The following is a 12,917-nucleotide window of genomic DNA, read 5'->3' on the forward strand; positions in this document are numbered from 1 at the left end:
TGGCCAAGTTGATACTTGTGACTCCAAGAGGGAGTATTTATGCTCGATAGTGGGTTCATGCCTCCATTGAATCTGGGACAGTGACAGAAAGTTCTAAGGTTGTGGATGTGCTGTTGCCACTAGGGATAAAACATCAATGCTTTGTCTAAGGATATTTGTGTTGATTACATTACGCACCATGCTTAATGCAATTGTCTGTTGTTTGCAACTTAATACTGGAAGGGGTGCGGATGCTAACCCGAAGGTGGACTTTTTAGGCATAAATGCATGCTGGATAGCGGTCTATGTTCTTTGTCGTAATGCCCTAAGTAAATCTCATATTAGTCATCATGATATGTATGTGCATTGTTATGCCCTCTCTATTTGTCAATTGCCCAACTGTAATTTGTTCACCCAACATTCTATTTATCTTATTGGAGAGACACCACTAGTGAACAGTGGACCCCGGTCCATTCTTTTACATCTGAATACAATCTACTGCAATCATTGTTCTCTGCTGTTCTTTGCAAACAAACATCATTATCCACACCATACGTTTAATCCTTTGTTTACAGCAAGCCGGTGAGATTGACAACCTCACTGTTAAGTTGGGGCAAAGTATTTTGATTGTGTTGTGCAGGTTCCACGTTGGCGCCGGAATCCCTGGTGTTGCGCTGCACTACACTCCTTCACCAACAACCTTCACGTGGCCTTCATCTCCTACTGGTTCGATAACCTTGGTTTCTTACTGAGAGAAAACTTGCTGCTGTACGCATCACACCTTCCTCTTGGGGTTCCCAACGGACGTGTGCTTCACGCGTTATCAAGCTCTTTTTCTGGCGCCGTTGCCGGGGATCTGAAGAAAAGTTACACCCCAGAGATTGCCAACTCCCACGGCAACAGCTCTTTTTCTGGCGCCGTTGCCGGGGAGATCAAGGCACGCTGCAAGGGGAGTCTCTCACATCCAATCTCTTTACTTTGTTTATTGTCTTGCCTTACTTTATTTTATTTTCTGTTTTGTTTGCTTTCTTTATATCAAAAACACACAAAAAATTAGTTACTTGCTTTTCTTTATTTTATTTGATGTCTTGTTTGCTTTCTCTATATCAAAAACACACAAAAATTTAGTTACTTGTTTTACTTTACTTAATTTAGTTTGCTTTACTTATTTTTATTATTGCTAAAATGAGTCTCCTTACAAACTCGCTGCTGTACGCATCACACCTTCCTCTTGGGGTTCCTAACGGACGTGTGCTTCACGCGTTATCACTTCCCTACGTGCCCAGGCGGGCACAACCCCCACTCATTGAACCGGGGCAAGCTTCGAGAAGATATTTTTCCTCTAGGGCAAGCAATACAACGACAGGGCCTCGTCAGGGAGGTCACCTCAGTCTCGACGAAGAGCATCTTCGTCAATTCATCGACCATGTCATCCTCAAGGACACCGGCGTGGAGCTGCATCGGGTCGCCTCGGCGGTTAGTACCACAGATCCATCTTGTGATCTTGAAGAGGCGTGATGCGTCGCCAGATGAACTGCTTGGCGATCATTTGCCCCGCCAGGCTTCGCGCAGGGTCACGATGCGTTCCGCGAGAGCCTTGAGTCCCTCGCCGGTGATCTTCGCACTCCCCCAGCTGGAGCTCTAACCCGCAAGCGCATGTGGAACCGTGTAAAGCGGGTTAGCTCAGCGGGTGTCCATGTAGACCCAACGCTTCCGGAAGTCCTTCACCTTCTTCGTCCAGTCCATGGGGATGAACTGGAATTATGTCCCGTCGGTGGGACGGAAGGAGACGCAATCGGAGCACTGGTTGCCCACGGTGGTGCGCAAGCTGTAGAAATGGCGGAATAACGCCCTCGAGGGCTTGATGTAGATGAATGCCTCGCGGGCCAAGGTGAAGAGGGCAAGGGTGGTGATGGAGTTTGGCTACAGATGAAGCGCATCGATCTGGTAATGCTCCAGAATCATATTATCGACCACCGAACGGTGGACGTTCCTGAGGCCCTCCTCGTTGAGGATCTGTGGGGTCACCAGCACAGGGAGAATCGCCGGTGCCTCCTCCAGGTCCTTCAGGGGGAGTTGCTTCTTCTTTGGCCCCATTGCTCCACAAAGCAAGTTGAAGGAAGAGGCGAGCGAGCTTTGAGGAAGATGGTGTGCGAGTTCGCAGGGGAGAAGTGGCGGCGGAGAAGGCAATGATGGGACCGCTCTGACACCAGCAATGCTACATCTACGGGAGGAATTTTACGGGCTAGCACTTACGGGATGAGGTGGAGGCAGGTGATTTGGTGCAGTTTTTTTTCCTTCCGTGTTTTCAGGATCGTGATGCACCCACGAATTCACCACGTCATCCCGTAGAAGTATTCCCGTAGCAAATTTGCATAGGTCTAGGATTATTGCTCTGACACGGGCTCAACTATTAAAGCACGCGGAGCAGCTACCAAGACTAAAGAATCAACTACGGTTGTTGAATCCAACGGCAACAGTGAACGTGCCCACGATCGTGTCCATGGTTACACCCACGATCGGTCCCGCGGACGTGCCCTGCCACGTCTCGTCGATCAAGCCCCACCAGCTCTTTAGGTCCCCTACCCCTTCGCCTTCAAGGTGCTTACAAGCTAGGCGCCGGGGGCAATTGTCGGTGTGGTGGCAACCGGGGTACCACGACCCACCTACTACTAGACCATGATGGAAAGCCCAGCTACGACAATGCGGGAGTTTTCCTTCGCGAGGCCCGGTGCCAGGCGAGGGGCGACCCTCGCGGAGCGCCCCTTTGGGGGCACAAACCTCGACGAGATTCCCTCGCGAGGCAAGCGTCTCCTGAAACCTCCTTCGGGGAAGTAGCACCACGCAAGGCCTCCCTCGCAGGGAAGTGACGCGGAGCGCGTCCGTGACTCTGAGCTCCACCAGAGGGCACGCCTGTGAATCTACGTCACCCCAGAGAGTGACACGCATAACGACGACGATGACGAGCGCCACAGCTGGCGCAGAGGACCAAGTTTCCCTCTCGGTGATGAAGAGGGCACTTTCCACTCCTACGATTTAAGTTTGGCAGACTATCTGCTATCACCAAAGAGAGCCCCGAGACTTGCCACTTTGGTGTATGAAGACCATGGACGGCGCAGCGCTGCAGAGGAGGATGTCATCGGCAAGCTCAGCATCCTGCCATGGACGGTGGTTTCTAATCGACCATGGACCGAGTCCATGGGTAAAGTAGAACCATGCAGTTGTACCCTCTTTTGTTGCTATGTGCCAACCCTTCCTGCCAAGTGATTTAGGGGAAGAGGATCAGAGCAGCTATAAAAGCAACAACGGCACAACCTTAGAGGGGATCTTCTCCTTTGGCCCGATCTTCTTGGATCCAGAGCTCAACACAAACTCTGATATTGTAACCTCGTGAAGCCACAGTGCATCAATCTAGACAAGTAGGAGTAGGTCGTTACCTCCACCTTAAGGGACCGAACCTTGGTAAACTCTCCCATAAGGAACCAAACCTGGGTAAACTCTCTGTGTCTCATGTAGTGTTCGTTTGCTTGTCTTCGTCACCGAGGTCACCGAGGGTACGGAGATGGCGTGTACAGCCCCCTGTGTTCGATACGTAGAGTTCGTGAGATACCCCTGTTCCCTTGGAACACAAACTCTCCAACAAATACACTATAAAATACATTTTATGGTTGATCGATTGATATATAAAGATTTTTTTTTTTAGGGAAATATATAAAGATTTGGTATTGCAGATCTTCATATTTTTTGACTCTATACTTAGTCAAACTTAAGCAATGTTGACTTTTGACTAAATTTATATGCCCTGTTTTATGAAATGGAGGTAGTATTTTGTATTGCATAGATCTGTGTAGTGGCATGCTATCCTACCCAAAGTTTACTCGGCATTCTCAATGCAGCTGCCGCAAGAGACATACTCTGGAAACTTTTCATATTTGTTTGTCCAAAATTTCCTTGCCCAGTTCCAGTTTCCAAAAGAAATAGCTCTCTCGTTTCCATAGCCGTTTCTGTATACTATTTCTGTTTACGTTCATATTTCGCAAAATGCCACCTTCGTTTATTTTTTTCCCCTGTTTTAGCTCTGCATTTCCTTTTTCTTCGGTAGTAAACAGACAGAAAGTTTCCATTCCGTTTTCAACTAGTTCCAAGGTATGCGCGCTAGTTTAACAGAGTGAGCAAAACACAAAGTTATAGCTAGGAAAAGAAAATAAACCATATCTTAACTGTCAAATATAATAAGCTTCAAAACAACTTTGCTCTATATTTGTTGACTGCTGGTAAATACTCTAGATGACTTTTGAATAAGTACACATCCCAATTAACACCGATGACTCCTCCGTTTGAAGCAAAGTGGACAAATCATCAAAACATGCCCTCATGTGGCAGAAGAACAAGCAAATGTATACGAGACTTGAAAATGTAGAGCAAATTCAGCACATAAAACTTTCTCAGCTCCTAGGTTCAGATAACACGAGCTTTGTACAGGCAGATGTAAGCCATGTGCCAGTCACCTGTTAAGAGAAGAAACGTGAGCATCTTTAAGGACAATTCACAACATATTCGAGATTATGTTCTTTAAACTGCTCACTATTCGAGTCAATGTTCTTTAACAAAATAGCTGCTCACCTCCGCCTGATAGTTTCAAAATCTCTTCTTCCTTGCGTATGCTTGGGTTGTCATCATCAAACTCGATCCATTTTCCTGAATTACATGGAACTGTCAGAATCTTTCTAGTGCCAGGAAGTATTTAGTTACAGATATATAACGACTGAACAATAAGACCAGTTGATCTGACCGTCATCTTGCTTAACCCAGCCAACGTAGTGGCCAGAATCTGCACTTCTTCCTTTGTGCGTCAAGACAGCAATTAAATCATAGACCCCAGTTATTTGTTTCTTTGGTATAGAAGAGTCAGCTGCATATGAAAGTTTAGAGCCTAGTCAGTCACCATTGGCAAGGAGTTTGATCTCTTCTGTAGGAGGTGACTATTCAGAGCAGTTACTTTCGTTAACGAGCACTCAAAAATGAACATTAGAAAGCAAGCCAACGATAATTAGAGATAAAACATAACTATTACTTAATTACAATATAAGCATGTGAGCAGCTTTGCTAGATAAGAACATAAACCAATCCCTTGCCTTTGTCAATGTCCATGCTAGATGATTCTCCGGCACTAGTTGATGAGCCCTGAAATGAAATGTAATATAGTCCATCAGTAGGGCTGGAGACTAAGAATAAATGAAAGTGCCTAACTAGCATTTGCTAATTGCCACAACACTTTAATCATCATTTCTTAACAATTGTATATGCTAATTTGACCATGTAGTTCAATGATACTCTGGGTTAGCAGAAAGACCATTACCTCGATATCTTTTAAGCTGTTTGTTTTCCCCTGTACTTTCAAACCAAACTTGGCATTTTCTGCATCTCTCATCACCTTCACATGCAAATTAAATATCCCAGTCAGCACCAGCATAGAGTTAACAAATTAAAATTTGAAAGTGAAAACAAAGCTACCTGTCGAGGAGCCTGGAGCTTTTGTTTCAGTTCATCTGAGCAGAAGTCATATACATCAAGTTCCAGGGGATAATCCACTTTCTGGTAGGAAAAGAAAGTTACATTACAAACATATTTTGTAACAAAAGTGTCTCCTTACAAACTCCGTTCATAATGTTCCACAAAGGTATTTGTAGCTTGTTATGAAAAAGAGAGCAACGGAAGTAAACATACACGTAAAATCTTTGCCTTTTGGTTCGACTCCCTTTTCCAAAAGAATCGAACAAACTGCACAGTCAAGTACCTGAAGAAAAAAATACATACATGATATTTCTGATTAACATGAGAACAAAATCATGAATGGGAGTTATGTTCTTGCCTAGGCAAGTCGTTTATTCTTGACTCTCTTGTGTAAACAGCAGTTCGACCCAGTGATGGCGAAACTTTCTCAAGTTCTGTCTTCAAACCCTTTAGAAAAAATACAAGAAGAATAATTAGCATAAACTCTGAGGCCATAGAACACAAGATATGTGAACCAGGTAACCAAGAAAAGGAGGTATCAAATCAGCACAAAGCGAAAAATTACTTGATGTAAAACAAAAGAATAATCAAATCATAAATGGAACTTACATGCTTCAGTCCTTCATGAAGGTGGTTCACATCATGAGATATATGGCACTTCAGAGAATAAACTGACTCTGCCTCTGAACTCTCCTCACCGCTTTCTGCACAGTGTACCCTGCAAATAAAAGTCATCAGTAACAAATAGAAGTACACTAGAGCATTCTCATCTTCATTATGAATAAATGAGTAATCTAGCTGCCTTGTCTAAGAACAACACACGGTCCTTTGTACATGAAAGATAAAAATAAGCTTCAGGTCTGTTTGTGGACATGTTGTATCATCAGTTTTACAGGGGACTTTGGTAAGTGCTCTATATCGTTTGGGTGTCGAGGAAATGCAAGAGAAATCCTAGTTATTCTAATCGCTCTATAAAAGTAGCGTTATCAGCAAAGGTCCCGGTGCCTAAGAAAGTTGCAAGTTGTAGCCAAATAGCTATCTGTGTACTGTACAAAAATAGTAGAAATACAGTACAGTATTAATCGTTCAACAAAACAAACACATATAAGCATAAAAGACAGCTCTGAGTGGAAGGGAGGGGGGAGAGAGAACCTGCTCACAAGATCAATCCCAAAAAGCTCCTTCATCTGACTGGCAGTAGGTTCACTGTCAAAGAAGCCAAATAGTATTAAATGGAATATTGCCACCCATACACAACATGGTAGTAGGCTCACTGCTAACATGATAAGTAACGCTAAGCTGCTTCTCAAAGGGAGATCTCACCCGAAGGGAGAAAGGGAAAAATTAATACTACTCCACAACTGTGTAGTGCGTGACTACCCAAAATATCGTACACAAAACTAAACAAAAATGTCATAACATGGCAAGTGCTACAAGTGAATAGATGGGAGAGTTAGGTCAAAACTTCACAAGTTACCTTCCTTCTGATGTAAGAGTTTGAGAAAGTGTGTACACCAACTGCGTCCAGCATTCTTCCGCATCCTGCAAGTCACATTTACCATTAGCAATTCAGCAGTAGATAAGCTAAAACATAATCCTAGGCGAATGGAAGGAACCTGTTGCATGTAAACATTATTTTGCTGCTGGGCAAATTGGGGGTATTTCTTCCGCAGCATCTGCACAAAGTTAGATCAAATAATGGTTAGACAGTTCTTATGAGACCTATTCTTATGAGGTCATCACCAGCAGCAGTTCCAGCCATATCGTAGCCTTACCTCAGTGCAGTTAATTGTAAATAGGTTTGTTCTACAGCATTAAATAAAGCACAAAATAAAGAGTAAGGGTAAGAAACAATAAAAGGTGAATCTATTTGCCCCTGGATCCGCAGTTGGCTGACGGGTGCCCCCCAATGTCGTAGCCTGTCCTTTACGGCTCGGTGTTGGAGTGCCATGTCCGGGTGTTTGTTAGTGTCACGGTGTTGGAGTGTCTTGGTTGTGGGTGTGTGTGGGTTTGTCCTTTGTGTGGGCTTGGCCCTGTTTTCGCTTGGTTTTCTCCTAAAAACTGAGCACTCTCTTCTTAATAATTAATAGATGAGGCATAGCTTACAAAGAACCTGGTAGTTGTAACGGAAAACCTGGTAATTGTTAAATAACCAGGCAGTTATATAATAAGCATGCTACATGTATTTAGAAAATCGGATACTGTAGTTATTTCTAAATAACTTGGAGAAAATGTTTACTGAACACATGATAAATAGCTGCACATACCCCTAGGAAACAGTGCAAAAGTATTGCAGGCTTGATGTATCAAACAGTGCAGAATCATGTGGTCAGAAGAAGATTTGGAGGATGGATGTGCGCTGTGTATATGGTGTGGGGCAAATAAAGCTACATGTCCAGAGGAAAGTTGGGTCAGCTGATTAGAACAGCGAAGTGACTAATTCAGCTCGCGTGCCATGCGCACCCATCCCATTTAGCTAGGCATGCCAAGTCAATGTTGCGCGCTAGTGCTACACAGGGAACGCCGCAACTCAGTCACATCCAACAACAAGCTCCAATTGGTCATTCTAGTATACAATCAGTTAGGGAAACCATAAAAGTTTGTAAGTGCTTGGATGTACGACTAGTCTTCCTACTGCTGCACAATTATAACTCTCTGGGCCAATGGAGAATTGTTGACTGACATCAAATTTCATTGAGGTCCAACAAGCTACGAACTTCTAATATACATGTTCCACACTGAAATTACAGGCTGTTCCTCGAACCCAACACAAGACCCCTCAAGTCCTCCACCGACGCAAATACAACCAGGCCTACAATTCTATTACCTAATGCAATTAGATCAAGTTGGATCATGAACACTTAAATTGTACTTGGCATATTTTAAAAACAAGAAAAAAGTACTAGCAAGTTTTGTGTTGCAAATTCTTTTGCTATGGTGGATTTAGCATTTCAGACAATAGAAGTTTAAAATACATATTGAACACATAGCCAAAAGTTGTTGAGTTTTTATCGTCTTTTGATAGGAGACTTTGACCATAATATTGTAAAGCCACTTACGTAACAAATCATGATGCATTTAAACATAATAATGGTTCAAGTTCAAAATATTTTGACCTACACATCAGGTAACAAAAGAACTATCGAAACAAATAGTACTTCTAAATTCTAATCTAATTATAGAATACCATAACCATAGCAGTAGCATATGGAGCTCCTCTACTACTCCCTCCGTCCCAGTTTAGAGGGCCTACGTGTATCCCAAGATCGTCAATTTGACCAATATAATACAAGTTCTACACTATAAAAATTATAACATTAGAAAGTACAACATTTAAACTTTGTAATGATATATGATTTGTAGTATATGTATTATGTTACATTGGTTAAATTGACAACCTAGGAATACGCGCAGTACCTATAAACCGGGACGGAGGTAGTAACAGAGACCTAGTAAGCATTTCACTAGCTTGAGATTTGAGAGCTGAATAGGCAAAGCTGACTGCTGACCTGTAAGAAGTGTAGAGGTGCAACTGGTCGAACGCTTTGATCAAGCTCTCCAAAAGTATTACGGGTAGCAACTGTTAAACTATGGGAGGTTTGATCCACCCCAGTACCTCTCACATTATCTGAGTAACTGCATTAGCAAAAGATAATGAGATCAACAAGAAGAAAAACAATATTAAAATCAATCCTACTAGGTCAGTAGGCCTGGAGGGGAGGAGTGTTTAATGGAACCTCAGTAATGCTGACTTCAGCTCTGGAACAGAATGCAGACATTGCAAAGTGGAATTCATGTAACATGTATTCCCCAGGTTATAGAGACCAGCACTGTGCCCCTGGAAGTCACAAGAACAACCTTACTTGTAGCATAGATAGAGAATACAAAAATAAAAATAGCACACTAGTACTGAAGTCAATGGTTTAGGGTATAATTTAAATATAGCCAGCTAAATTTCAAGAAGTAATATCTACAGGTGATTTCTTAAAAGACTATAATAGTTGTACTTGGCAGCGTACACTATTACCGACACTGTTGACTGGTTATATTGGTTCATGATCAACATCTTTTTTTAAGCAATTAATGATCAGCATCGTACTGGCATAAACTGGCTGTCTAAGAAAAATAAATTTATATTTAGATAAAAGTATTTAATGCGATCAACAAGTTCGGAGCATACATTCCATCCATCGCTAGCCAGGAAATGTACCAGCCTACTATTATTTGCTGCACTTAGATAGCTATGTTCTTAATACATGAAAGAGCAAGTGTAAAGTGCAGCAGACGTTGTCAGGGCGACATTTGGTATGATTCATATAGTAGCATTATGCTTTCAAGCTCCATTTTATTCCGTGAGACTATAATCATCGTGGGATTAGTAACTTGAGATCAAGGCCTACCAATCTACATCATATATATGCGTATAACAAGAATGCCATACGGACCAATGCAGCTGCTTGCTCTTCTTCTGGTAGATCTTCAACGAACACTGGACTTTTCTCTGGAGCCCTCACAATCTCATCAGCCGTACCTATCATCATCAACTTTTGACCCTGTGTAGTGCATTTGGATCCTTCAATATTGTTTAAGCAAAACCAAGACAAACAGAGTGTGTACTGTGTAGTGGAATGTAATAGACTGGTAAGGTTCAGTAAAATGAAACAGCACATGGAAGACAAGTTGAGCTTCTCACATTTTTCACTGCCAAAGTAGACCAATCTGCATCATCCTGCATTGTACGGAGAATATTAAGTGGTTATACACAGCCACGTCAAATATGGCATGCACGACGAAAATCAATTCAGTCTAAGATCCTAGAAGCATATCATCAAAATATTTTACCTTCAGTATTCCACCCTTCACCATAATTTTTTGCCGTTCTGGGGGTACACCAGTCAGCGCGTACAACTGGGCCTTGAAAACGAAGGGCGACTGGCTGGTGTCAATCTCTATGTCTGAAAAGACCTGCTTCTGCCATTTCACACTTACTGGAAAGCATTTCAAAAGCATTAGTTACGGTAAGAAGACAAGTTTGTTTAAGTATGAAACACACTCTCTTATGCCAAGAAAACACCCAAAAAATGTTACTACTACAAATCTACTACCACACGTTGTTTGATGCAAAAATTAATGTAGGTTCCTAATCATGTAGGATTCAACTGGACATTACACCCTAATACTGCGCTTTTCCTATTCATGTGCTTTGAGAATCCTGCGAATTAGGATTCAACTGGACATTACACCCTAATATTGTGATTTTCCTATTCATTTGCTTTGAGAATCCTGCGAATGAAAGAGGCCCTAGACTGGCACGCGGACCTCAGTTGTCTGCTTTCGGAGACTAGCTAAAAGTGCATTTGAGAAATTACTGTAAGTAGTTCGCATAAGGACTTAACAAGATCCTAAACTATATCCATCCTCTACACATCATATAGCTCACATAACAACGTGAAGTTCCGGATCGACGCGCACAGGGAGGATGTACACATAATCCCTCACTACAGGCTGTTTTGGTGCCCCTCCACTCCTGCCCTTCCTGCCTCCCGTTCTAAAAGATGCTGGCGCACTTCCTATACGGCCAATTCTACTGCACTTTAGCAGTGTGCACTTTTGCTTCTTAGTAGGGAGCTAAGCCAAATGTTGAGTCCAGAATCAGGTGCAGGTGCTTTCTTAATGAAAATAAATTATCCTGACTAGAAGCTTCTATTAACTACCGTTCTATTTACACTGCAAATATGTGACCATAGAGGCACCTATACTTTTTCCTATGCGAACTGCTGGATGTCTCTATTCTTTTTGCCGTTGGGGCTTGCTAAACTATTGGGGCTCGCCCGACACCTTCTTGGACCTTGGCTATTGCAAGCCTTAGTTTTCTATTGAACGGAACCTCTGTCCACTCATTTTCGAAACACTGGATCCCACCACTGCACACATACATATCTTATTGAACAGTTACAGCAACATCGAACTACAGCATAAGGCACTAGCGCACACATCTGGAAGTATCACAAATGCGGTCAAGAACAGAACGAGAAGCCCAGCGCGTGCAGTAGAGAGCCCAAATCTAGGCAGCTAATCCTAAACCCTAGCTAAATTCATATTTCCTTCCGACTCCACTAAGCCAAACTGAAACCCTGCTAGCACACGGCTCTCCGGCGCTCCCATCGCTGCAGACGTCCGGGTTACCCTACGCACACCAGGAGGCAGATCTAACCGAGCAAGCGTGAGCCCTCGCAAGAAGAAAATAGGGCAGACGAAAATGAAAAGCAGACGCCGATTCAAAAGCAAATCCGCGGAGGTGCGGCGTGGCGGCCGGATCGATGCTTCGGCGGGATGAACCGAGGGATCGGAAGGGGCGGAGGGGAACTCACCGGTCACCATGGCTGGCGAATCGGCGGCGCGTCGGAGCAGTGGGAAACGGAGTTTACTTGGAGGGGGAGAAAGGCACAAGGCGACCGGAAAGGGGACACTTCATTTATTTATTTTGTTACGGAGTATTATTATATACACACACAGTGTTAAGGGCCTAGGCCAAGAGTCCAGTACGATCTCCTCACTCCTTTGGGCCGGCTGTTATCCAACATGGGCTAAATTAGGCCCGCTAGTATTTCGACTTCGCAAAGAGAAATTTTTAGAGGCATTTTTTTCAAAACACATTACAAAGCGGTAGCTCGCATACCCGCACTTATTTTATTTTATTTTTGAGAGAAACGGCACTTTATTGATCACATAATATCAATACAAAGAGTTTTCCGGATAGAATCCGGAGCAGAAATTGAAATAAAACCTAGGCTAGTTACATCAACGGATCTAGCCAAAATATGTGCCGCTTCATTCAACGAACGTTTAACATGACAGAAGGAGACCGAAGAAAAGCTCCTGCTCTTCAGCTTGATATCAGCAACCACCGCTCCCACCAGCGAGCGATCAGGTTTAGACGATAAGAGCCGTTGTATGAGAGACAGACAGTCGGAGGCAAAAATCACCTTGCCGTATCCCCTCTCAACAGCGACGATCACCGCTCGCTGGAGTGCTAGTGCCTCAGCCATCTCAGGGCAAGTGAAACCTCGAAGAGGTTCACTAATAACCAGGACACACGCGCCCGCATGATCTCTGAACACTGCACCCACAGCCATCCGCTGCTGCCCAAGAAACAGAGCAGCGTCGACATTCACCAGGACCTCCCCAACCGGCGGCGGTGTCCATTTCTGAACTCTATTGGACTCACACCTGAAAACTGGGCTGGTCTTGTAACAATGTTCAACGATCATATGGACATACGATATTATCCTCAGGCTCGAACACTTCGGATCGGGAGTCTGCTTGTCATACCCGCACTTATTCTTCATACCCGCACTTATTCTTAGGGTCTACTGTGGAATCTTTTTTTAGATACCAACTGATGAAATTCATTTGCGAAACCG

General features: G+C 43.4%; 1 protein-coding gene across 1 annotated transcript; it reads right to left on the bottom strand.

The window, feature by feature from the left end:
• Positions 1-4,179: 4,179 nt before the first annotated feature.
• LOC127342654 (ubiquitin carboxyl-terminal hydrolase 7) lies at positions 4,180-11,992 on the bottom strand. Its single transcript, XM_051368642.2, has 18 exons — positions 11,865-11,992; positions 10,336-10,481; positions 10,187-10,222; positions 9,939-10,046; positions 9,231-9,331; positions 9,003-9,129; positions 7,110-7,169; positions 6,971-7,035; positions 6,646-6,699; positions 6,103-6,211; positions 5,852-5,940; positions 5,707-5,776; positions 5,494-5,574; positions 5,339-5,413; positions 5,115-5,163; positions 4,772-4,891; positions 4,603-4,677; positions 4,180-4,487 (listed from the first exon to the last, which is right to left on the bottom strand). The coding sequence occupies exons 1-18, from the start codon at positions 11,872-11,874 to the stop codon at positions 4,438-4,440; spliced, it is 1,425 nt and encodes a 474-aa protein (XP_051224602.1). The 5' UTR covers positions 11,875-11,992; the 3' UTR covers positions 4,180-4,437.
• Positions 11,993-12,917: the final 925 nt, after the last annotated feature.

This window comes from Lolium perenne, chromosome 3 (genome assembly GCF_019359855.2).
Source record: "Lolium perenne isolate Kyuss_39 chromosome 3, Kyuss_2.0, whole genome shotgun sequence".
In the NCBI taxonomy this organism is placed as follows: Eukaryota; Viridiplantae; Streptophyta; class Magnoliopsida; order Poales; family Poaceae; genus Lolium; species Lolium perenne.

Excerpts from the sequence above, each read along its gene's own strand:
- LOC127342654 (XM_051368642.2), bottom strand. Across the intron at positions 9,332-9,938 it reads AAGAGCAAGCAGCTGCATTG|GGGCACAGTGCTGGTCTCTA; the intron begins GTCCGTATGGCA and ends TGTGACTTCCAG. Across the intron at positions 6,700-6,970 it reads ACTCTTACATCAGAAGGAAG|TGAACCTACTGCCAGTCAGA; the intron begins GTAACTTGTGAA and ends CTTCTTTGACAG.